This window comes from Neolamprologus multifasciatus, chromosome 3, assembly GCF_963576455.1.
Source record: "Neolamprologus multifasciatus chromosome 3, fNeoMul1.2, whole genome shotgun sequence".
NCBI lineage: Eukaryota > Metazoa > Chordata > Actinopteri > Cichliformes > Cichlidae > Neolamprologus > Neolamprologus multifasciatus.
Genome location: NC_140441.1, coordinates 26,183,502 through 26,209,315, shown reverse-complemented (window position 1 = coordinate 26,209,315; position 25,814 = coordinate 26,183,502). Strand labels below are relative to the sequence as shown.

Here is a 25,814-nt window from a genome sequence, read left to right as displayed (position 1 = left end):
GTTGACATGCTGTGAAGGTGTGCAAGGATTTCAGTCTCTAGATGTGCAAAGCTGGTAGAGACGTACCCTAAAAGACTGGCAGCTGTAATTGCAGCAAAAGGTGGTTCTACAAAGTATTGACTCAGGGGGCTGAATAATTACGCACACCCTTCTCAGTTTTTTTATTTGTAAAAAATGTTTGGAATCATGTATGATTTTTGTTCCACTTCTCACATGTACACCACTTTGTATTGATCTTTCACGTGGAATTCCAATAAAATTGATTCATGTTTGTGGCTGTAATGTGACAAAATGTGGAAAAGTTCAAGGGGGTCGAATACTTCTGCAAGCCACTGTGTGTTGTTCAGTATATTTCTATGCAAAACAAGAGGAATTTCAATACACAGCAGTATATTCACAGTTGAAACCAGATATTTACATACACTTTATGGAGAAAACACAAAACTTTTTCTTTTTTTAACTGTTAAACATCAATTTAGAGTAAACTTGTTTTGTTTTAGATAAATAAATAAATGTTGAAATATCTTTTAAATTAGTTAAATGTCAGAATAAAGAGAGACAGAGCTGTCTATTTTTATCACTTTCATCAAATTCAGGAGTACATATACACTAAGTTTATTGTTAATTAATAAGAAAACTGCAGACGATTCCATTTTGAGCTTAAGAAGCTTCTGATAGGTTAGTAGAGTCCATGTGGCAAACCTGTGGATCCATATAAGGCAAAACATAGAGCCTGTTTCTTTGACTTGGGAAGATCAAGAGATGTCAACCAAAACACCAGGAAAAGAATTGTGGAGCTCCATAAGTGTGGCTCAATTTTTAATACAATTTGGTGCCATTTGCAATTAAGAAATACAGACAATTTCTCTCTTTACTCTTAAAGTTAACAAATATGTTTTTTATATTTATCAACCTAAAAAAAATAAACATTTAGTCTGATTTGATGTTTATCTGAAGAGTGATGTTGTCCGGCTAGAGGCCCAGAAAGTGGCCGACGATGCTGAGGTGCAGGATGTACCTTGAACGGTGGTGTAACAACCGCTGGACCAGGCGAGGAGGATGAAGGCTCGGAGGCCGCTGGACCAGGCGAGGAGGATGAAGGCTCGGAGGCCGCTGGACCAGGCGAGGAGGATGAAGGCTCGGAGGCCGCTGGACCAGGCGAGGACGACGATGATGGCCGGACGGGCTCCTCAGACCCCCCAGCGGAAACAGGTGGCTGAACGGGCCCCTCGGACCCTCCAGCGGAGACGAGGAAGGGCTGGCCGGGCTCACCAGAACCCCCAGCGGACGAGGCGGGTGGTGGCGTGGGAGCCGCGGAGTGCTGGATGGACTCATCCGAGCCTCCAGCAGGAGCTGAGGTAGAGTCAGAGGGTATTGGGACCCCTGGCTGAATGTTAAGCTGACCAGAAGACTGAACTGCTACTGGAGACACGGGGGGCCTGAGCTACTGGAGACACGGGGGGCCTGAGCTACTGGAGACACGGGGGGCCTGAGCTACTAATGGTGGTGAAGTAGATGACTGCACAGGGGACTGAACTGATGTCTGTAGTAACGGTTGTGGTGAGAGTGGAGTTGGTGGTTGAGTAGACGACTGAGCTATGGTCGACTGAAGAGGAAACTGAGTGGCGGACTGAACTGAGGGAGACTGAAGTGATGGTAGGGTTGGAGCTTGTGGTGGAGTTAACGACTGTGCTAGCGGGGACACAGGAGATGCAGCTAAGTGAGCTTCACATTGACCAACAACATTGCTGCGACAAAAGCAGCGGGTGAGTGACAGTCAAAGCAGAGGGTGGATGGAGAGGAGTTCTGTAGCAGCGGCGTGGAAATGTTTTCCGATTGTGGCGGTCGCCGTTGCGGTATGACGAGCTCCATTAGCGACTTTTGCTGCGGCACGGCGAGCTCGTACTGCCTCCTTGGCTTTATGCAGATTGGAAAGTAGGCCTGAAAATCCTGAGAGCTCACGAAGAAGGGGATTCCCCTTGAGAATTGCCTCGATGGCATTTATCCCAATGGACATTGTTTTAGTGTCCGAGGCATGGGAAACGCGCTTCCACAGGCTGAAGATGAGGGCCAAATCACTTTCCCGGGAGGAGCCTGCTGAGTCCATGTCTGGTTGCGTCATACTGTCATGAAACACTGTGTGGCAGGCAGGAGATGAGGACTCAAAATGCAGGTTCTTAGACACGAGGGATGAACTCAAAACCACAGCTTTATTTGCTGGCCGGGAAAAGCATACTAAACTAAACTGGAGAAATTACGAACTCAACTCACAAGGAGACACAGGGCAATCCACACAGCATAAGGGACGACACAACACTGACTCAGAGAAACACAGGGTTTAAATACACTGAGAAGTAACGAGGGGAATGAGACACAGAAGGAGGGCACAGCTGGGAGAAATCAGGACTGACGAGACAAGGAAGCAAAGCAGGACACATTCACATAAGACACGGACCTTCAAAGTAAAACAGGAAGTATGACACAGAGACGCAAACTTGGCACAGTGGAGACAGCAACTAAGAAACACAGAGACATAAACCATAAGGCAGAGGTCTAAGAACCAAAATACACAGAAGGAAATACTAAGCTTGGAACACAAGAAACTAGACTCGAGTGAGTAACAAAAGACCAACCATGAGAACATAATGCACAATACAGAGTGACAGAAAACAAAAAACTCAAACGTGCAAAGACACAGACTTACACAGAACAGAGGGGGCACAGAGAAACATGAAGGGCAAGGGATCAAAACTAGAAACCATAGAATAACTCAAAAGTACAATAATACAAAAACCACGAAGAACTAAACACGCTGGGTCAGGAGACCCAGGACCCTGACAATATGAAGTCATTCTTTTTTGAACAAAACTCAAAACAGAGCCTATTAATCTTTCTGTCATTTCTAAACACCCCCCCCCCCCCCCAAATCCCACATGCATACTACCCTTTAGGGTTAAGCCCTGAGTATATAAAATGTCTGGCTCCGCCTCTGCTTTGAAGAAAGCTAATTTCTACCGCTTGTATCTGCGATCTCGTTCTTGCTATCACTATCCACAACTCGTGATCACAGATGAGAGTAGGGACATAGATCGCCCGGTAAATTGAGAGCTTCTTTTTACACTCTTCACCACGACGGACACTGGCATCATGCATTTTATTGGCATGCTTTCATACAACATATATCAATATTTTAACCATTGTGTGTGTGTGCTACATAGATTTATGTCTGAAGTCCAAAGATGTAATTGTCATCACTATGGCAGCAGACATCTGGAGTTTATGAGAGAAGGACCCAAAATGCAGGCACTGGCTTGGATGAGATTGAGCTTTATTTACAGTGGGTGTAACAAACAAAAGCAAGGGTGGCAGGGACAGAACTAAGAAATAACCTGAACTGAGAAAACTAGTAAACAAACCTGAAATCATAACATGCTGGGAGAAACACAAGATAATAAGCAGAGAAATGCAGACAGACCAACGACAAACACAGGAGAACAAACACTAAATATACACAGAGGGAAATGAGGAAACAGCACACAGGAGGGAGACATGGCTTAACCTAAATAATGTGAAGAGACAGGGGGACGCAAAACAGAACACACCGACGTCAGACATGGGCCTTCAAAGTAAAACAGGAAACACACTGACTGAACTCAGAGACACCATACAGTACAGAGTACAGAGGGCAAACACAGGCAGAGATGACTAGACACTAAACGAAATCTACCCCAACACGATAATAATGATAATAATAACAATAATAATAATAATGATAATAATGATCAGAAAGCACAATTGAAGATCAGAACCTAAACCATAATACATGATAGTACAAAAACACAAGAAACAGAAGATGCTGGGTCAAAAGGACCCAGAACTGTGGCAGTAGCTGATAAACAGTCATGTGTCACGCAACTCTATCTGGTGTGTTGGAGCAAAAAACATGAAGGAGTATAAGTCAACTTGAACAGGTTTTTTTTCAGCAAATAACACAGAACACTGCAAAGTGAATAATATATCAGGTTTAATAAAGAAATGATTTATATGACACATGTAATCAGATAACAAAAACTACTGGCAAAAAAAGTTAATGTTTAAAAGTTGTTTAAAAAAAGCTTTTTGAAATGTGTCAAATGATACGTATTCCATTCAAGGGAACAGAAAAACATACTTAAAGAAATAAATAAATGAATAAGTGCTTGTGCTAACGTGAAAAGAGATCCTAATCTCAACGCTTGCCATCACTTTATAATAAAGCTCTTTTTTAATAATACAGTCCATTAGCTTTTTTCCCCCCACAATGATCTCTTCAATTCAGATTTGGGACCGAATACTTGCTTGAAGACTTATTGAAAGTATTCATTACCAAGAGCTGTTTGTGGTTTGATTTCAGAATAAACGTCTTCATCAGTTGCTGCAGGAGCTGGATTTTCATACAAATAAAGAAATCATTAGTCAAAGTTAATTGCCATTAACCTCTTACTTACATATGACAGCTGTACGTTTTTATACAGTTTTCCTTGATCTGTAAAAAAAAATTGTAAATGAGACAGAAACAGAAATAAATTATTGATTGTATTACTCTACTTACATTTGTCTCTCTTGGATTTAGCTTTATTGTAGTAGACCTGTGTGTAGAACTGGCTGTCATCTAAAAGAGTATGAACAGGTGCTCAGCATAAACAAAGGGTGGAACGATTTTTCTGTCAGTCAACACCAAACTTATCACATGAACTGACTGAAGGAGATTGTCGCTCTATTAAAGGTGAGATTTCCTGATGACCCCTTGCTGTCATGTTTAAAAATCTGTTTCTTTCTCTGCTGCTGTTAGCTCTCATTTCAGTGCCAGAGAAGCTCAACCCTCCTCCACCCCTGCAGAGGATTACAGATTACTGCTGTCTTCTTATTCCTTCTGATTCTGGGAGACACAGCAAGCCTTCTGGCAACAGCAAGTGTGGACGATCCATCCTGAAGGAGATGGTCTACCTATCCAACTAGAATGGGATGCAGGTACTGTTGTCATTTTTGGGCTTGCCATTTTGTTGCCTCTCCAGTGAACCTGCTGTCACATTTAGCAGGTCATATGGAGTCACCATGGTTTATGCTTCCTAACTGGATGTATTTATGCCTCTTAAATTTAACTGGTTTTTGTTTTATTTATTTATTTTTGAGGAATGCACAAGACAAGAAGACAGCATGTTTCTTTGTCTCTGTTAGAAGGCTCATATGAATGAATGAATGAATAATTTTAAATTGAATATAGACACTACTGTCCTATGACAACATCTAAACTACTGTATTTCATGTTTTTATAACATCAAATTCTTACCTTTCATTGTGAAGTTTTTTAACTCAATCAAAGAATATGTGAAATCCCCAGATTCAGCTGGAACAGAGTTACACAGTCATACATAAATAAACATCACACAGACTCTATATACCTTATTGCCTTATTTATGTACTTTACCATTTTGTGTGTCGTCACAGTCTTTGATTGATTCATAGAAACAAGCATCATCTACAAAATCAAGGTCGATGTTAGAATAACTAAAAAAAAACAAACATAAAAAATACTGATACTCAAAGCTATGTAAATATATTAAATTTGGTTACAACATTACAAACAGCAAAGACGTAGCATTTTTACATCACTATAAACTTTCCAAAGAACATTTAAAAAGAACAAAGAAAACAAACTGAATATATACAAAATACTATTCTCTTAAAAGTAAATATTGCCCAGAGAGTGACCTGCTTTGGTGACTCTCTGCCTCTCAGCTCTTTTTTTGCTTTTTGTTTGTTTTTGAAACAAAAACGAAATGACAATTTCTGGGTAGATGATCAGATACATATACAAATTTTAATTATTAACCACTATAGTATGTGGATAGCATCCACTTCCTTTTTTTTTTTTTTTTTTTTTTTTTTTTTTTTTTTTTTTTTGCCTGTCCCGTTTGGCTCTTTTGCCATCAGAATTATTGTCTAAAGGCGAAGAAAGATGCCCAACGGATTTTCTTTACCAAATTGACCATCCCAGCTTTGCCGTAATGGTCCATTTGATTCACCTTTTATTCTTTATTTTATTTTCACTTGCTGAATACGGGACAGACTTGACTGGGGGAAAGAAAAGGGAGAAAGAAAGAGGGAAAGAAAAACAGTTGAGAAGAGGGACGGGGGAGAAGGGCAAAAAACAAAAACCAACAGAATAAGCAGAAGAAAAAAAAAAAAAATACATATATCGATCACCTGGATCACCTGTTGAGAAAGAAAAAAGAAAACAAGCAGAAGAAAACGAGAGTAATACAATAAACCACATCACAATGATATATGGGAATATGACAGTAAATACTAAATATTAAACATTATTGTGCAGCACGTAAGATCGACAGCACAGTGTGCATTGAGGTAGGAGCCAAAAAGGGTGTAGTTTGTGTGTGTGATCACCCGTGTGTACACCTGTGAGCATGGACGCGCTTGTTTTCTTAAAAGGTTCCCTCATGTAATGATCTGCTAGAGGGTGTGGGGGGCCACTGCCCCGTCCTCCAGGGCATGAAGCAGGTATGGAGGAGATCAAAACTCCAGACATCCAGAGGCCCCCAGAACACAAGAGACCAAGGAAGACCAACAGAGGGGCAGCCGTGCCACCGTCCCAGAAAGAGCTGAGGAGAGTCCCAGATGAGGGGTCACCCAGCAGCCACGGAGCAGAAGCCAGGGGGGGCTGCAGTGACGTGCCCGTGAGCTCCGCCGGCAGCCAGCTGTGCCTGAGTGACCGAGCCCCAGGCCGAGAGGCCGGGGGCACCCCACCTCCGAAGTGGCCCAAGCGAGCCCCAGGCTCCAGGCCCCGATAAGCAGCCGCCAAGGAGTGAGCCGGTGTGTACCCGGACGCCCACCCCCGGACACAAAGAACCACCAACGCACCGATGTCTGAGGGAGTCCGCCCCCGGTAGGGGAAGTGGTGGGGGGAGATAGGCCTCCAAACCTTGGAGGGCCTGAGCTGTCCTCAGAGAGGTGGCATCTGATACCCAACCTGACATATAGACACAGACATACAGGCACACACAGATACAAACATCCATTCCCACCCTCATGCTCTCATATGCACTTACTCCACACTCAACCAACGTGGAGACAGACATAAAGAGACGCAGAACACACAATCACACTCCCCAAGCGTACTCTACGAACCGGGTCTAGGTACCCTTGCCCCTGGAGGGGGGAACTGCACCCAGACCCAGGTTGTGTTAACCTTTTCACTGCGGTGGGGAGAAGCAGACCGCCCCGACTCCGCAGCAGCAGGGAGGCCCCACATTCCGGATCCCAGTCGGACGGCCAACTCCTCCTCCTAGCCCCCCTGCTCCAGCAGAAAGCAGAGAACGAGGGTGAGAGAAGACTCCTAACCTCCCTCCACCCGCTCATTGTAGTGTTGATGTATGTGTGTTCTAAGGTGCATTTAAAATCCAGGAGGGCATGGAGCTACCTGCCAGAGAGCAGCAGGTAAGCGCATAGCATCCACTTCCTTATTTAGTACATTTGTTACATATATTTACATTACAGACCAACAGCAACAATAATAGCAAACAAAGGCTGACCTTGGAGAGGAGAACTGTTTTGTCTCTGAATTTCATTCTGATTTGTGATCTGAGTCCTGGTGGAACATAAGGTGTAGTAAAACAGTAGATTATTATTATTATTATTATTATTATTATTATTTAAGAAACACAGGATTTAATTCTTGTATGCTAAAAAGAGAAGTGAAATGTGAACCAACCTGACAAAGAATGAATCTGTAAAAAAAGACAATTACTTTTTTTAGTGTTGTAACACTATATGCAGCTTTTTAAACAAATCATAGATCATATTCAAGCTAATACCAGAAGAAAATGGTCTCACCCTTTGACCGCTTGAAGACATACAACAACAGAAGAAGAAGAAGAAGAATCAGTAAAATTCCACAAAGGAGTCCAACAATCAACCGGGTGAGAAATGAAGATCGTTCAGGCTCAGGTACTGCTGTAATAAATAATATACCCTAATTAGATTATTATAATGTGAATCACCACCACAATTTACATAGGGAATTTACAAAACATATCAGCTATATTACAATGTTCTTAATAATAACTGATGATTGCACCTTTTATTGCAATCTGTGGTGGGGTTTTTTTCCTGCTTTATTTGTCATCAATTCATATTCCCATTCACTGTCTTCTTTGTGGATCTTCTATGCTCTGCATATGCATATAAATGACTAATGACAATATTGATTTCCACATTCTTTATTCCTAGATTATTCACTCTTTGATGGTGATGGAAAACTCACCCTTTTTATCAATCCTGACTGACTGGCTGTCCTCTGTGTAGTAAACTGGGTTTCCTCTTCCTCCTCTGCACCTGTAGAGTCCTTCCTGTGAGACACTGATTTGTCCATTTGAGTGGAAAACTGCATCTTGTGTGGTCAGAGGTTCAGACGAGTTCTCATCTCTGTACCAGTAGTATTTCCATTTGGATGATGATGATGAGTTCACAGAGCAGGTCAGGGTCACATTTCCTCCTACTGGGATGTCTCTCATATCAGAAGTTATTTGAGACTTTGGTTGATCTCCTGTTGATTTAAGACAGAAAAAGAAAGAAAGTAAATATATTATACTCTAAACAAAGGTCAGGATCTACACTGTACTAATGTTACAAGCCTTCATTTCCCCTCTTGTCCACCTCTGCTTCAGTTTCCAAAAACAAATACAAGGAAAAGAGACCAAACTGAAATGGTACGAGCGCATCACATTTTTATTACCCAACATTGTAAAAGCAGTGCTTCCCCTTTCCTACTCCATGTATAAAAAAATACTTTCACTTTTTTGTGTGATTCTTTGTAGGTCCCACTGCAACAACAAATTTGTGAGATAACCCAACAAGTGTTAGTAAGCTTAGTCTCAGATGGCAGACCACTCAGGAGGAGATGAACATGCTTTACAGAGAAACCAGCCTTCTTCCCATGTCATAAAAAAACATCCCTTTTTAGTTTGGAAAAAAAGGCTCAAAACTCACAAATTACTGTTCATTAACTCAATAAACTCCTGGTCCAAACTTGTTAAATAAATTCTAAAAATGTTCACAACACTTGGCTCTGTAAATGATGATCAATGTCACCAAATCATTATACATAGTTCTAGGATGTCTCATCCCACCTTAATCCAGCTGAACAAGGGAAATAGACTACTGATTATAGCTCTATCAGTCACCATGGCAACAAGTAAAAAATGAGTAAATTATTAGTAAGGAAAATTTTGACATCTCCTCCTGAAATATTACAACAACAAACCTACATCCATATGCTCTTTAACCTCCTACAAAACTTATTTTCTTCTTTTTACATTTTTTTCACACCAAACACGCCCAGCTGTGAGCCCTTTCTATGGGTGCATAGACAGTGCACAGGCTACAACCTCCTCCATGCATCTGAATTCACACACAAGGCTCAGATTATGTCCACTCTGGTTTTACTTCCATAGCAATGGGTTCAGATTGTAGTAATGACTGGATGTCAAGCCAAATCTGGCAACCTAATCATTTTTTCCCTCTTTATTTATGTTAATATTGCACTCAAGTGGTGGAGCAGCAGGTCAGCATTGCGGTCCCTATCTGGTTTTTAAAGTCTGATATCATTAGTCGTGTGCATATCCAAACTCAGCACCAGGTCCTAAAGTCAAACGAACACTGTCGCATCACTGAGAGTTACAAACTGTCTAAATTTGTTCATCTTTAATAAAATGATCAGTGTTGTTGCTCTACCAGGTGTAACGATTAAATTTGACATCCAGGCATTGATGAAAACAGAATTTATGAAATTTAACAGAGTCAGAAGCTAGCCGGGAGTTACCTAAGGGGTTAACATGGTATAAAGATGATATACCATGTTCTGACTGAGGGAATTCTGAAAAATTCAAAGTACAGCTCTGCTATCACTTCCGACCAGAAGTGACCAGCAGAGCCATTTTGCAGGGGGGCGCGGTATGAAAAGGAAAAAAAAAAGAATGTTTGGACGCTGCTAGCATAATGGACAGGTTTTTTGACGGGGCGCCCACACAAATGCAAAGCAGGAGATGAAGCACCGCCAACAATGTTTCTAAACCAACTTCCTTCAAAGCCAAATACTAGAAAATATGGTGAAGCATATCTTCCCTTTGGTTTCACCTGCACAAGTGCCAAGGTAGGTCTCCCCTGCAGAATTGGTTTCCCTTCGTTGGGAGCAGCGCTGGGCTGTTTAAATCACGGACAAACAGTATCCCACATTCTTGATTTTAAGTTCACAAACACTTGTTGTAATGACTAACTACTCCTGACATTTTGGAGATGTTAGCTCTTTATACAGTAAAGTTACAGTGGGATACAAATAATATCAGGCTGATCCTGCCACGATTTGTTCCCCTTGTCCAAATCATAGACAAACAGTATCCCACAGTTGTTTATGTTTTTGAACCCATTTTGCACAGAGGCATTTTTTGATTTGATAGCAATGTTGAATATTATTAAACAGGAAAAAAACAACTACACGTAAACTAATCACGCCTCTGCCTTTCTAAATGGAGGGACAGTAACTGCATGTGTATATCTAAGCGTGTGAAACCTGCAGATAGTCAGGTTAACAGTAACAGTATTTTGTCTCTATCTGCCATTCTGCAATTCATCTTATGTAAACAATAATGTGCATGAAAAAAGGCACATACCTTTGATGTTGCATGACGAACTCTGTATTCCTCGTCCACACGTAAACGCAAAAAGGGAGTTTTAAAAAATCTCAGTTTTGGGTGATTCTAAACGGCGTTTACGTGTGACGAAACAGCTGCGTTTTCAAAAATACCCGTGGAGGTGTGGACGTAGTGTAAAAGAGTTAGTAGTTTATTTCCTTACTACCTGTAATTTATTGCAGTCTAAGTTTTCTGTGTTGTCTTGTGAGACAAAGGGGGTAGCAAAAAAAGTTTGGGAACCATTGCATTAACATACTGCTGTATGGGCTCTAGTTACATCGTAAGGTTTTCAAAACTGAGTTTTAAAATGAATAGTTATAGTAGACTTTTTTTAAGGTCTTGTTCAGATTAAATAGAACAAGATACAAAGCATTAAAACATGTTAAAGACACAACAGCCTTAATAAACGAAGAGTAATTTGGACCCGGAAGCAGGGTTCATCACATCATCACTTAAAGACTGGATACCAGCTGAAAGTTCATGACACAAAGTGGTGACAAACTGTCTACAATGAGGCTACTATCAGCTGCAGCTCTTTGTCTGACTAACAATGTAACATGCTTTGTAGACCATTGAATTCATCCTGTGCTGACCATTATGACATTTGTCAAATGGAGATCACACAACAAACATGACTTACTTGATGCTGACAATGTGAAGGCTTCACTCCACTCTGTTGAAGAATATGAGTCATCTCTGCGTCGACTCTTACACATGTAGTCTCCACTGCTGGACTCAGAAACTCTGAATGTCACATCATTATTGTGTGTCCACTGTGTGGGTGTCCTGGGTCCTCTCCATTCATACTCCCACTCAGTGGTTTCACCTCCTTCCTGCACCTCACATGTCAGAGTGATCGTCTCACCTCTGAATATCTGAGGCCAGTTGGGTTGTTGTTTTACAACAACTTTATTGGAAACTGTTTACACATATTAACAGTTGAGATACAAATAGAAACATGAAATCAACACAGAAAACTTCACATTGTATGTTTGATAATCATGAGTGAATGTATATTTCAAACTAAATTACTGAACTCACTGGTTTTCTCAATGGTGACATCATCACTTTTATCAGTGTAGTAAACTGGGTTTCCTCTTGTTCCTCTGCAGCTGTAGATTCCTCCTCCAGATACTCTGATATCTCTGTTTTGTTGATCTCTGATTTGAAGTTCAGAGGTTGTTTGGGTTCGTCTGAACCACTCATATTTCCATCCATCAGAGCTCTGCACAGAGCAGGTCAGTATCACACTGCCCCCTACTGGTATGATTGTTGTTCCTGCTGTCACTGTGGCCCTGGGTTTATGTGCTAATATAAAATAAAATATACACATCATGATCTATTATTAAGCTACACTTTAAAATATGTTTTCAGTGGATTAAATTTCTGACTTCAGGTAAAATCTACATATTTCATTTTATATATATATGTATATATATATATATATATATATATATATATATATATATATATATATATATATATATATATATATATATATATATATATATATATATATATCATATTTTTTCAGGTTGTTTTTTTATTTTATTTTATTTTCTTCTGCAGTTTAATTTTTATTTTCTTTCTGGTGTCCATCTCAACACTGTTCCAGTGGTGTAGTAAATCTTACATCCCAACGTAAGGATGGTATACCAGTTTTTCAATTTTCTGGCCTGAATTAATACATGAACAAAATAGTGAACTACTTGTAACTAATTAGTAAAGTAATGCAGTTCACTGCTGAATGATAGACAATGATGGGTTAAGAGGGATTTGTATTTGTATGATTTTTGCTTAGATAACAGAAGTTTTTTTTTCTAATTTCATTCACAAGTGCTGCTGTTACACATTAAAACGAATATTATGCATTATAGAGTGCATTAGCATTGTGTATACTTTGAGCAAAGTAACATGTATGAAACAGTGGTTGTGTTCAAAGTTTCAAGTTTCCATGACAACATTATTTAAATGTACAATGTATTTTATCATCCAGATTAGTGTTTAAATGTATTGTTTGTTTTTTCACTGAGGACTTACCTAATACAGTTAGAAAGACAGTATTACTGTGCTTTGGTTTATGTGAGCTCTTTGTACGACCTGAGCAAAGAGCTCAGGTCGTACTGAGCTCAGGTCGTATTCACCACTGTCACCAGTAGATCTAATTTCTAATCTGTAGTTTTTCAGTGTGTTGTACTGGATAAATTCTCGACCATTCTTGTTAATTTTGTATTCCCATTTACTGTCTTTTCCTTTGTTCATGTTACATTCGAAGGTAACAAACTCCCCGGTGAAAAAACTGGACCAGCTGGGTTGAATAGTTAGCACAGCATCTAGATTCAAACACAAGAACAATATAAGCAATCTGAAGTACTTTTATATGACTTCAAAGGCAACATCTGTGTTGATGTTTTCATAAAATGAGAAACATATTAAAAATGAATAAATAAAAACAGAAATGGAAAGTGTTTAAGGGTGAGTATGCAGTATTTTCTGTTCAATCTTTACTAAATAGATAAAAAGGAAGTGTATTGGACATTTCTTTACTCTATATATTGATCACTTTAGTATTATTAATATCACTTGCTCACTTAGTTATATGCATGTACAATAGCACCCCAAATGGGCCTTATGCTCTATCACACTTACACATACAGACAGAGTGGGGCCATTATGATTGGTTGATTATGATTATGATGATGATATGGCAACGTGACATTTGGATGTTTAGGAAGTGGGGGGGAGTTTTACGAGTGACGGCGAGAGAGAGAGTGAGAAAGAAAGAAAGAGTGGAAAAAGTGAGAGAGAGAGTTTTGAGATGTGAGAGATTTGTGACGTTTAGCGTGTTTGGAGTGTGTAGTTAATGTGTTGTCTTGCGTAGTTAGTGTGTAGTGTTGTGGATAGTTTTGTGTTGTGTGTCAAAACAATGAGGTGACTGCTGTCTCCAGGTAGAAAACAGGAGTGATACACCTGCTGCTGTCAGACCTGCAGGTATCAGGCTGTGATGTTCTCCTTTATAGTGGACAGAAATTTTTGGAGTGGCACAAATAATTTGTGCAGCATCTTACTGAATGTAGAACAGCTGATTGTTCTGTAAATAGTTTTGAAATGGTTATAAAAAAAAAGGGGGGGGGGGTAAATGTAAATGGCTACAAATAACTTTGTTGTTTGCAAAACTTCTGCATATGATTTTCAAATTGACAATTTATATTTGCATTTAAAGTTATGAAATATGATTCAATAAACATGTTTGTGGTTGTTACAGTAAAAAATATAACTTTTTCTACTTGGATTTTATGTTTTTTGTCTGATTTTAGATCAATTGTGTTAATACAGTATGTCAAAATGAAAACATAACTGTAAGTTCAGACACATGAGGTTGTGCTGAAAAGAATGATACCAAACAAGGCAAAGTAAATAGTTTTTAACCCTTTAAAACCAGTTGGAGCGGGCACGCTCCATTTTGCGTAACTATTTTTAAATCTCTGTAGAACTGCAACCACATAAGGTAGCGCAATAAATAAATAATAAATTTTTTGCATATGAAACCGGAGGAGTTGTATTGACATGTTATGCCATTAGCTTGTCCTAGGTCATGGTTTCCTTCCACATATAACTTTCCAAAAATTGCATGAAAAGCTCTTGCAGCAACAAAAAATTATATTCCAGAAATATGCAACACTTCCTTGGTTGCAATAGACATCAGCGCAAACTATCATATGTCCGCCATTACCTGGCTGAAATCAGAAGTGATGTCATTTTCACAGAAAATGCCTATACTGGTGTTTTTAAAAGTCATATTTGACTTTATGCTTTTCTGTATAGTTTCTGGGAGGCTTAGAACTCAAATTGCACTGCTGGAAATAGTTTATGTTGATGCATATGCTGCTTTCTTTGCAAATTTGCATTATAATATTTATTTTCGTTGTTCCTGCAGGATATGAAAATTGGTGTATCTCAAAAATAAAACTATGAAGACACTCAAAATAAATTTCCTGTGGTTGGAAACTATTTTGTGCAACTTTTTTGTATTGACAATTTTGAGGGATAAACCTCTGAAATCTCTCTAACTATAAATATATGTTTAAAAAAAACAAAAACAATTTTCATTTTTTTGTAGTTTATTGCACTTTTTTGCAATTTATGTAGTTTCTATGAACCTAGTGCATACATATTACTAAAATGTGGGCTATAATGGTTGTATTGATGCATAGCAACTTGAAATGCTCCTAAAAATGGCACTACAGCAGGTAAAATATAAAGATAAGCTCTGGTGGACTTGGTTCTATGGTAGGTCTTAAAGGGTTAAAGGTGAAATGTAGAGGTAAAATCAAAAGTAGTTAAAAATTATACTGTGGACCCCAGAGGGTTAGACTTTTTTTTTTTTTAAAGTAACGCAATAGTTACTTTTCATTATTTTTAGAATCTTGTAACTCAGTTATTTTTTTGAAGAAGTAGCTATAATTAATTACTTTGTCAGTGTTACTTGCCCAGCACTGCTAGAGAGACAATTGGAGTAATTTTGAAGGTATAAAAGGATCAGGGTGGCCGATCTTCAGAGACCAATCTGATGTTGGACTAATGTGTTTCTCTCCATGTTGCAGCACAATATTAAACCACTTTAAATCATGTTCACCTGGTGTTAGCAGTTTATTTTAAAACTTCCACGACAAAGGAAAATAAAAAACTAAAACTGTTCAGTCACCTTGAGCGTGTCCAGTGCAGGGAAGTGTACAAAGCACTACAATAAAGACAGAAACTTCAGACATGTTTATGGATCAGTATGAATCAAACAATAGAAGTCAGTGATGTACTCACAGAATAGGCCCAGCTCACAGAGCAAAGTGGCTCCCATCCTCACATCCAGCAGTGACACGTCTGAAAACTTCTACAACTTTCTGTAAAGAGAGAGAGTGAAGCAGCAGCACAGCAGATACCAAAGAGCTGTGAAGAGAACAATAGGTTTTTTCTGCTTTCTTCCATTTACACTACAATAACAACTTAACACGATCTGACTACAGCATGCTGTGATGTGTTTATACTATAGTATAATAATATAGTATAATATTTACACAATAGATTCTCAGAACTATTACTAATCTTAATAAATTCATACATCCACTCACACAAAAATATGAATAAAAAACAATAAATGTCAACAAATTTGTCTAAACAGTTAAACAAAGTCTCTGAATGCTGTTACACTGCTGGATCTAGCAAAAAGTTTTTTCCCCCTGTGGAATTGTTTTGAACATTTTGGGAGATGGAGAACATACAGAGATACATTTGTGGGAACTTTTTATTTTACTGCTTTCCTCCTGTTTCTTATCAGTCTTCAAATTTCTAACAAATATCTGCTAACATTAAGTAATAAAATTACTTCTCAGTAATATGTTTATTATGGATGCTGGGAGTGCCCTTGATGGACTCTATTATACAGTTAAGGGTTTTAATGTATTAAACGTCAAAGCCAGAAAAAAACTTTGAAAAGCAGTTTGCTTGAAAGTGTTTCACACACTGGAATAACTGCATTGCAAGGCTTAAAACTTGACTGAGGTCTTACAGAAACAGGAGATTGCTTTTGCCTGCTCATTTTGTTATTAAGCAATTTTACCACTGATAATTATTACCCTCACAAACACAACACTACATAAACACCTCATTCAGATTGGTTCAAACTGCTGTAGATGGATAAGTGAACAAAAGTATTATAAAGGAAGAGAATACACTTTTCTTTACACTGTCTCTTTTATGCCACCGAGACAATCCCAAATAGGGTGCTGCTAATATCCAAGCAGCCATTAATTTCTCATACTAAAGGTTGTAACACAAAATTATTACATTGATTCAAATGTAAAGTAAATAAACCACAACATCTCACTCTAAAAAAAGCTGGAGTATGATGGAGGCCACCTGCCACTTTATAAGCAGTTAAGAAAATAGTTTGAGAGATGAATAAAGCATTAACTGATAAACAGAGATGTCATACTCACAGACAGTAAATCTTCACAGCAGGTGTTGTTGATCCATGCACTTTCTCACAGAGCAGTTAAATCTATAACTAAAAATATTTCCTAATTGAAAAAAACTGAGCTCAGTAATGTAAAGTACTGCATTACATCAGGGCCGATTCCTTTAATGTGAAATTCTGGAGTGGTCATAAATTCACACACAGAGAGTGAGCGGCCTCGAGCAAAACTGACATTTAGCAGAAGTGAGCTTGAGGCGAGATGCCGAGCCCTATGTTGTTTCTCTCTTCCTTAAAAGTAGCTGTAAAGTAGTAGTAAAGTAGCTGCACTCAGTAACCGCACAGTGGGGCAGTTGGGTAATGTTGCCCAAATCAAACATTGGCTAACTTTAAACAGGGACGCTGTTCAAACCATACCAGGTAATGGATGAGTGTCAAGGATTGCTGTGTGGCAGGCAGGAGATTGGACTCAAAATGCAGGACTCACAACACACAGGAGTGAACTCAAAATACAGCTTTATTTACTGACTCAAGGAAATGATACAAAACTAAACTACATGGGGAAATTATAACCTAAACTTCAAGGCAACACACAACACGAGGGAGAACACAACACTGGCAAAAAGAAACACGGGGCTTAAATACACTGAGGGATACCGAGGGCAATGATACACAGAAGGAGAGCACAAATGGGAGTAATTAGGCAGGACGAGACAAGGGAAGCAAACTAAAAACACTAACATGAGACACAGACCTTCAAAGTAACACAGGAAACACACCGACTGAACTCTAGACACATAAACTTGACAGAGACTGTGAGACAGAACATAGAGACCTGAAATGTGGGACAGAAAGGCACAGAGTTAACAACAGGAAGCCAAATAACAAAACCTAAGAACTAGAACTCAGGAAGTACTACAGAACCAGGGAGCTAGAAATACTAGGACAGAAACAAAAACAAAAACAGTTATAAACCATGATCAAATCAGAAGTAAAAGTATACAACTCAAAACACGGGGTCACCGACCGAGAACCACAACAGTTAGTTTCTTAGACAGACTAAAACCTACTGAGATAAAACCAAAGACATCAAAATCAAAGACAACATTGTTTGACTCTTAACTGTTTCCACTGAAAACAATTAGAGTAAATCCAGATTGTACAGTTCTTTTGGCTGACCACATACAAAACACTGTCAGTCTGATATTTGGAGAGCAGAGCTGCAAACACAGCCGTTTGTATTTATGGATGATGTAAGCAAAATTCTCCTTCTTGTTTGGTTTCCTGATGCATGTGCTGGTTTTTTTTGCTGTTCACTTTAAGAGTTTGTGTTTGGGTTCTCGATCTTGCACCCAAACAGATTCCTTTTTAAAATATTTCCCATGTGGTGAAATTCTGGTTTTAAAGATGGTCATAACTTAGTGGGCAGGATGTGGGTGAGCATGGGGAAAAGAGAAATACTGTTTTGAAACAGAAGTGTGAGGTGAGATTTAATCCTGCTTCCTCTTTGAGCTAACACGTGTGTCGTTAAAAGTAGCTCTGAAAGCTCTATTCACAGAGATTTTTTCCCCTGAGGCTCATGGGAAAAGTTAAAGTTAAAGAATCTTTGATAATCACAACGTAATAAGCTGTTTAAACTTCAGCAAATGAATTTAGTTGTAGTATATAGTGAAATCAACTGAGATCAAATCAAAAGTCTATTTCATAAAAATAGAAGTCCGTTTCCAGTGAGAACACGTCTGCAGAAACTATATTTTTCTGTTTTTTTGTGTGTGTTTTTTAACGAGTCACATGCAAACAATGCAAATCTGTGATTTTTGGAAAGCGGAGCAAAGCTGCAAACACAGCAGTATGGGTTAAGTAAGGGGTGATTAAACAAGAATGTAGTTTCAACATTTGCACTTCTTGTTTGGTTACATCATCAATGTCCTTTTTATGCACATTCAGTTGCAACAAGACAGTGTTAATTGTGCCATGCTATAGTTAATAGCTTATAGCAGGATCTATGCTACATGTTTGACATCTAAAAAAAATCTGAAAGCAGCAATAAAGGTATGCAAGCAGTTCAGTAGAGCACAATCGATTTGGAAATATCATGATCAACAGTTATTAGTGAAATACAGCTGTGCTTCCTGCACTGCCCCCTAGTGATCAAATGGCTGTTACACTTGATGATGTATCATATTTATAAAGCTCAGTGTTATTGGGTTTGACTGTTATAGTTTACATTCAAGTCAATACAGCATCAGTCACAGCATTTATTTATTTCAACATAATGTATAATACATTATGCAGTACAAATATGTATTGGTGCCCTAATGTAGCATGGCAAAACCTTTATTTAAAGCTGTATTGTCAGTTAAACCAAATAATACAAAAAAACCCCTCAAAACAACAACAAAACAGAATATTGTGTCTATATCATTACATACAAGCAAATCCCAGCACGCTGCAGTTAGCATGGGAGACAGGGAATACAAATCTGTATATGCTACCACATATGAGATGCTATGATATATGCTATAATATGATGCTAAAATACATTAAATTAGACACGCCACTCTAATCTGATATTCCATTATTCCAATTGAGCTGTCAAGTATACAATTATATACGATTCTGAGACTTGTGCAAAATATTTACATATGCATGGGTCACTCACAGTGCCCTATTCTGTCACGGCTGGGGCAGCAGTCGTGTAGTGGAATGAAAAGGACCCAAAATGCAGGCAACTGACTGATGAAGAGTGTGACGTTTATTTACAAGGTGGGAAAGCAAGTGGCAAGCAGTGAGGCATGACAAATAACTGAAGAAACCTAAACTGGGAGAACTAAATAACAAACCTGAGAGCATACAAAAGGGGTGCGGGCAGAGAGACGCAGAGACAGGAACGAAACACCATAGAACGCAGACGAGCCGACAACGAACACAGACCGACACCCACTATATATATATATACACACACAAGGTAATCGGGTAATCACACACAGGAGGGAAGAACAGCTAATCCGAATACACATGACGACTGGAGGACACAAGCTGAACACAATGACAACAGACAGAGACCTCCAGAATAAAACAGGAAATCTAGAACACGAACCGGACACAAGGGGGGAGGACACAGAATACCAAAATCAGAATAACTAGAACAGAGGAAAATAATCATAAAACACAAAACGCTGGGTCAACGACCCAGCACCATGACATATTCAATGCTTATGCAAAATTCTATCGAGCGTGTCTCACTCAGAGGATGTAGGGAACATATACAGCATGCATATGCTCTAAACATTATAGTATGATTACATTATGCTTCTCTTTGGCTCTGCTGCTGTAGCTCTCTTCCCTGACCTGTAAGGCAAACACAAAAAGACAAAATTAAAAATGTTATGTGGTGAGGTCATTTACTCTTGTCAAGGGAAATTGTCAATGTAATGAGACATTTCATTGCGTGACTGCTGTGAGTTTACCTGCATTTTCCATATTCACATCAGTGGAAAGAGCACTCTCATTTGGTTTATGATGCTTCCTTGCTAAGATAATCAGATGAATGAGCAAAAGAAAATAATTAATACATTTACATCAGTAATGCAGGTCAAAACCTTTCCTAATTAGTTTTTTGAATGTATTTTATCTTTTATGCATGTGCGAGTATTTGTACTATACTTACTGTTCTTTCTGGAATTTTTAAGCTCAGTAAGAGAGTATGTGGCTTCATGAGCTTTATCTGCTTCTGAAATATATATATTTGTATTTATAGGATTATAAAAAAAAAATCACCAGAATTACTGTTTTTAACTCAAATGTTTATGTATCTCTAACCACTCTGTGATATTCAAAACATGACATGTACCATTTTCACAATTTGCAGTCTCTTCCAAGTCAGCGATTGTTTCATAGTCGTGATTATCACCTTAAAAAAATAATAAGCCAGAGTCAGAGTTACAATTTAAAGCTATGATATGTAAGTATGTGTAATTCTTGCTGCTGTGTGCTATTCAAAAGATACTGTGTACCATTTGGACCATTAGCAGTTTCTTCCGCAAGATGGACTGTTTCATAGGGTTCATAATGAGCTTGAAGAAACAAAGTCAGAGGATCATGTCAGTGCTATTAGAGCAAATACATGAACACAGTTTTGTTAAAGTGCAAAGACACAAAATTCAAATTTAATTTAATTACAGTTTTAGAAAGTTTGATTAACAGTTTGATCTCCCTGTTGGAGCTCAGTCTGGGGAGAGTTCTTTTTTCTCCTCGTCTGTCCTCACATTGTGCATTTTCCATTGTTAAACCTCTCTGACCTGTCTTCCCCATGATGTTTGTGTAATGAATGTATGGTCAGAAGGGTAAGATGGCACTGGGAAGGCTGGCAGCCTTAACCCAATTTTCCCCGGGATGAATAAAGTATTATCAATCAATCAACAGTGTATTAAAATATTGTATGCGTTGTAATGATATGGAACAATAACTTTTGTTGATCCTTCAGTTCATTTAGTTAGATATACATTTCTGTGAGTAAATTCTGGTTTAACTCAGTTTTTAGGATTTTTTTGATTATTTGCCCAACTTTTTGTGTTTTTGATATTTGATTGATGACCAGATGACCAGTACTCCTGGACTTTATGAAGACTAATTATTAATACTAAACTTTGGTTTAAGCACTGACCATGCTGAAGAGATTTGTATTCATGGGTTTCATCCCGATTGTCTCCATGATTTCTGGTGGAGTCTTGACTGTTGATGTCCGACTGGATCGGCCTAATGAAAACATAACAAATGCACAGATGATAACATAATACAGTAAATTTAGTACAGTAAGAAAATTACTGCTGAATGTTTAAAATGAAAATAGGAAAGCAGAGATTTATACCAACCCAGTGAAGCATAAATCTGTCAAAAAAGGAAAATTATTTTTTTGTTAATCCAAACTGTTTTACTTCTATTTAGTGCTATGATGTTTTTATATTTTGTATCAAGTAAGAAAAATGTCTTACCCTTCACTTTTCTATAGCAATACAGAATACTCATTCCTAAGAGCAGGAGAATAATAATAAGAAAGACTCCACAAACCAGTCCAACCAACCACAGAGGAAATGAAAAGCTTTCAGGACCTGATGGAACAACTGTGATTGTAAACATTAACAGAAAACATTAAGAGACTTTATGTGAGAATTTTTTCTAAACATTAAAAAAACATATATTCTCAAAGAAGTAGAGTCAGGTGACAAGAAGACAAAAGACATACTCAATGATATACGCCATCAATGAGTACTCCATAAAAATCCATCAAATGTTTTGATCCTGCTCACCTTTAACTGACATCCAGCTCTGTGCTGACTCTCTTCCTGAGTACTGACACTTGTAGAAACCTTCATCAGACTTTGACACTGCAGAGATCTTCAGTTCCCCTCGGGTATCATTTTGAAGAAGTTTGTCATTGTGATAGAAAAACACATTGGAAAGTATTTTTTGTGTTCTCAAACTGCAGCTCAGACTAACAGAAGCTCCCTCAGTCACAGGATGAACAGGACTCATCAGGATAGGATCATAATAATTATCTGTGAAACAATCAATGGTGGTCCTGTTAGATCAGAAAAAAAGCTGAAGGGCACAAAAGTTACATGATGATGTGATACCTACTGTTCTGTGTATAAGAACTACTGTACATGAACTTTTTTTTTTTTACCAAATAGACAGCTGACCTATAAAATATAGAGTGCCTTAGACATTGAAATGTTAATCTCATGAGACATGGGCTATTTCCAAATATCAGTTAGTAACAGCTAAAAGACTTTGGGCTCTAAGTTGACAGTTGGAGGTATTTTGAAATATGGGAATTGTCCTTGTCTTCAGAGTGAGACTTTAAAAAAGTGTTGTAATGTAATGTTGAGCTGATTTGATGCAGCATTAATGAAAACAACTCACCAGCTGCTTGTTTATGCAGTAGCACATATCAAAAACAGCCACACAGGAAAAGAGGAACATGAGGTCTTACTTTAAGTGTACAGTGGTCCCTCGTTAATCATGGGTGTTACGTTCTAAAAATAACCTGAAATCTGCAAAGTAGCCAACTTTATTTTTTACAATTATTATAGATGTTTTAAAGCTGTAAAACCCCTCACTACACACTTTATACACTTTTCTCAGACAGGCATCAACATTTTCACACTTTTCTCTCGTTTAAACACTCTCAAAGCTTAAACCTTTGTAGAAAAATAAGTTCAGTATTATAGAATGAAACCAAAGATCAAACCCTGTTTTCAGGTCCAGAACATGAGAATAATGGTACGGAAGTAGAGGAAGCAAGAAGAATGAGTTGAGTAAAGTTTGACTCATCTGACTGTTTTGTTTTGCTTAATGCGCCTTATCGTCCAAAAAATACAGTAACTTCTACTTTCCTTTAGCAAGTCCAAAAGTCCAACTTTTTGTGCAATGGCTAGCATCTTCCTCTGCCTTTTGAGTACTACCAAAGGTGCCTTTGACAGTGCAAAACGTTTCATCGACATTGTTGTGTTTGTTGGGGAGAAAACTTACAAACATGCAGTTCAGCACTTCAGAGTGATAGAAGATTTATGTAAATTTGACAAACTGAACGCATTCTGTACACGACAGGAGACAGCACGAGATTGATTGACAATGGTCTACAGCCAATCAGGACGCAGAACACAATGCGCTGTAAAAAAAAAAAACCCAACCCAAAAACCATGCAAAATTGCACAAAAAAAAAAACAACTGCGAAACAGCAAGGCCACAAAAGGTGAATCGCGTTATAGCAAGGGACCACTGTACTGTACTCTGCTTTGCTGGGTTTTGCAGTTTTTGTTTGTTTGTTGTACATATGTTAAAAAGTAAAACTTAGTGGTCTGAGCACTCTGTGGAGAACCCACAAAAACATATGTATAATAACATACTCAGACATTTACTGCTTATTCACTGATAAGGGTCGAGCTAAAATCAGACTTAAAATTGCCTAAATGTCCGACTTTTTGTCTGTTTTTGACAGATTTACTTTCATACAGCACCGTAGTGGGGAAAAACTGTGAGGTAATGATTAACATAAAGGGGGGGGGGGAACGACCAAAAGAACATGAAGAATGTATAATAACATACTCTGTACAGTGATGTTGACTGCATTGCTGAAATCTCCTGATCCAGACTCACACCAGTACACTGCAGTAGGTGACTTCAATATGTAACTGATGTTACATGTGGATCCAGTCATTCTCCGACAGTTGGAATAGAATAGGGTGCCATCGTTGGGGAACCGCTTCACTCTCCACTCAGTGAAGTTCCCCTCACAAGTCAGTGAGACAGAGGCATACATCAAGTTTTGCACACTGTCAGGACTCACTTTGAGAGTTGCTGCTGAATGAACACCTGAAAACAACATGCAGAGAGGAGAACGTGAAATAGCAATTGTAACTGCACATGTGCTTGTTAGGCAAAGATATATACCAATATCACAAATGAAAAAAATTCAATTATTCTTTGGGGGACCTTTAAAGGTAAACATCAGCTGCACTGGTTACAATAGAAACAAGCTGACCTGCAGACCAGACAAACTTTGGTTGACTGTGATCAGTGTGATACTCTGGGTCTCCTCTTCCAGCTCTGCACACATATCCTGCTGTGTGTGTCTGTCCATGAATGATGTAGGAGTCCTGTGCAGTCCCACTGCCATCAGGTAGCAGCTCATAACTGGAGGATTTCTCTGATAGATCAGGAACAGCTTTATACCAGTAGAAGCTCCATCCTGCAGACGGATGTTCAACCTCACAGTTCAGAGTTACTGAGGCTCCAGGACTCAGCCATGATGGAGACACAGTGAGGACAGGACGGGGTTTATCTGTTCAACAAAGATTTTCTCTCAATGTTTCGTCTCTTAACTCTGGATTCAATGTCACTAAAATGTTGACTCACAAATATTTATGATGAACTTTAAGAGTGAGACTATCTAAACATGTCAAATATCTCAACATGTACTAATAAAAACACATTTTTACAAACTGTTTCTATTTCCAGGTTAAATGAACTATGACTCTACTTACTGTCAGAAACTGTCAGTGTGACTGAATCACTCCACTCTGTTGTTTTATGCTGTGAACTTTTCATTCTGCCCTTACAGCGATAGTTTCCACTGTTGGATGATGAAGCAGATCTAATCCTGTATTCATTTTGATTTGGAGCTTTTATCATGATGTTTGTTTCCCACTCATAATCCCACTCAGTGTCTCCTCCATGGATCTCACATCTTACAGTGATCGTCTCACCGCTGTATATCTGAGTCCAGGATGGCTGCAGGGTCACAGTGGGCTTATTGGAAACTGTTCACAGAAAAGCATAAACAACAACAAGTAAAATTAGAGCAGATCTAGAAAAAAAAATCAATCAACGATACAAAACTTTGTGATCATTAAGTTATTCACAGGCAACAAACTTTGAATATGACACATGAAACTAACAAAACAGATAATGTAACATTTTCAGGTATGTATGTGTGATGATCTTTGTGCAAAGATTTGTTGAGATTATCACACTTGTTAAGGAACTGGGTATATACAGACATACATATGATGTAATTACAGTAAGATGACTATAAAACAGGCATTTATCTCACAGATAAACTGTTTGGCACACTGAACACCAGCATCTCTACACTCCACTGTCATTCTCAGCAGCTCTGCTAAATACACAATGTCATGTTATCATGTTATGTATCATCATTTCAACAGCTTTTAAATTGTAAATGTTTAAAATTTACTTGGTATGCATTACTTGGTTACTTTCAGCTGCTCCTTTATTCACATAAAATAAAGAGCTACACGTGTTTTGTTTGGAAAATGCTCTTCCTGACACAATCCTGAAGGATTCTGTGTCTCCTCCCAGCACTGAACTCATTGCCTTGTCAGACAAATATATAAACCAGCATCTACATCATGCAGCCACAGCTACAAGCTTTTATGTATAATCTATAATTGACTGAATTTTTGTTAGTTTCAGGTGGACAAACACATTTTTAGGAGAAAAACACAGTAGAACTGTGGTTGGGTCTGTGTCCACACAGAAACAGTAGGAATACTTGCATCTGAACACTTTTTACT

At 38.4% G+C, this 25,814-nt stretch overlaps 1 protein-coding gene across 1 annotated transcript; it reads right to left on the bottom strand.

Moving 5' to 3' along the window:
• Nucleotides 1-3,799: 3,799 nt before the first annotated feature.
• Nucleotides 3,800-25,382, bottom strand: LOC146522295 (uncharacterized). Its single transcript, XM_085147859.1, is given in 20 exon segments — nt 3,800-4,423; nt 4,592-4,651; nt 5,330-5,386; nt 5,468-5,518; nt 7,590-7,645; nt 7,769-7,784; nt 7,891-8,010; nt 8,321-8,602; nt 11,386-11,664; nt 11,787-12,053; nt 12,786-12,876; nt 12,879-13,078; nt 15,451-15,486; nt 15,564-15,633; nt 20,020-20,064; nt 21,380-21,471; nt 23,824-24,090; nt 24,236-24,559; nt 24,762-25,037; nt 25,331-25,382. Coding segments are annotated over 20 exon segments (2,718 nt in total). The 3' UTR covers nt 3,800-4,346.
• Nucleotides 25,383-25,814: the final 432 nt, after the last annotated feature.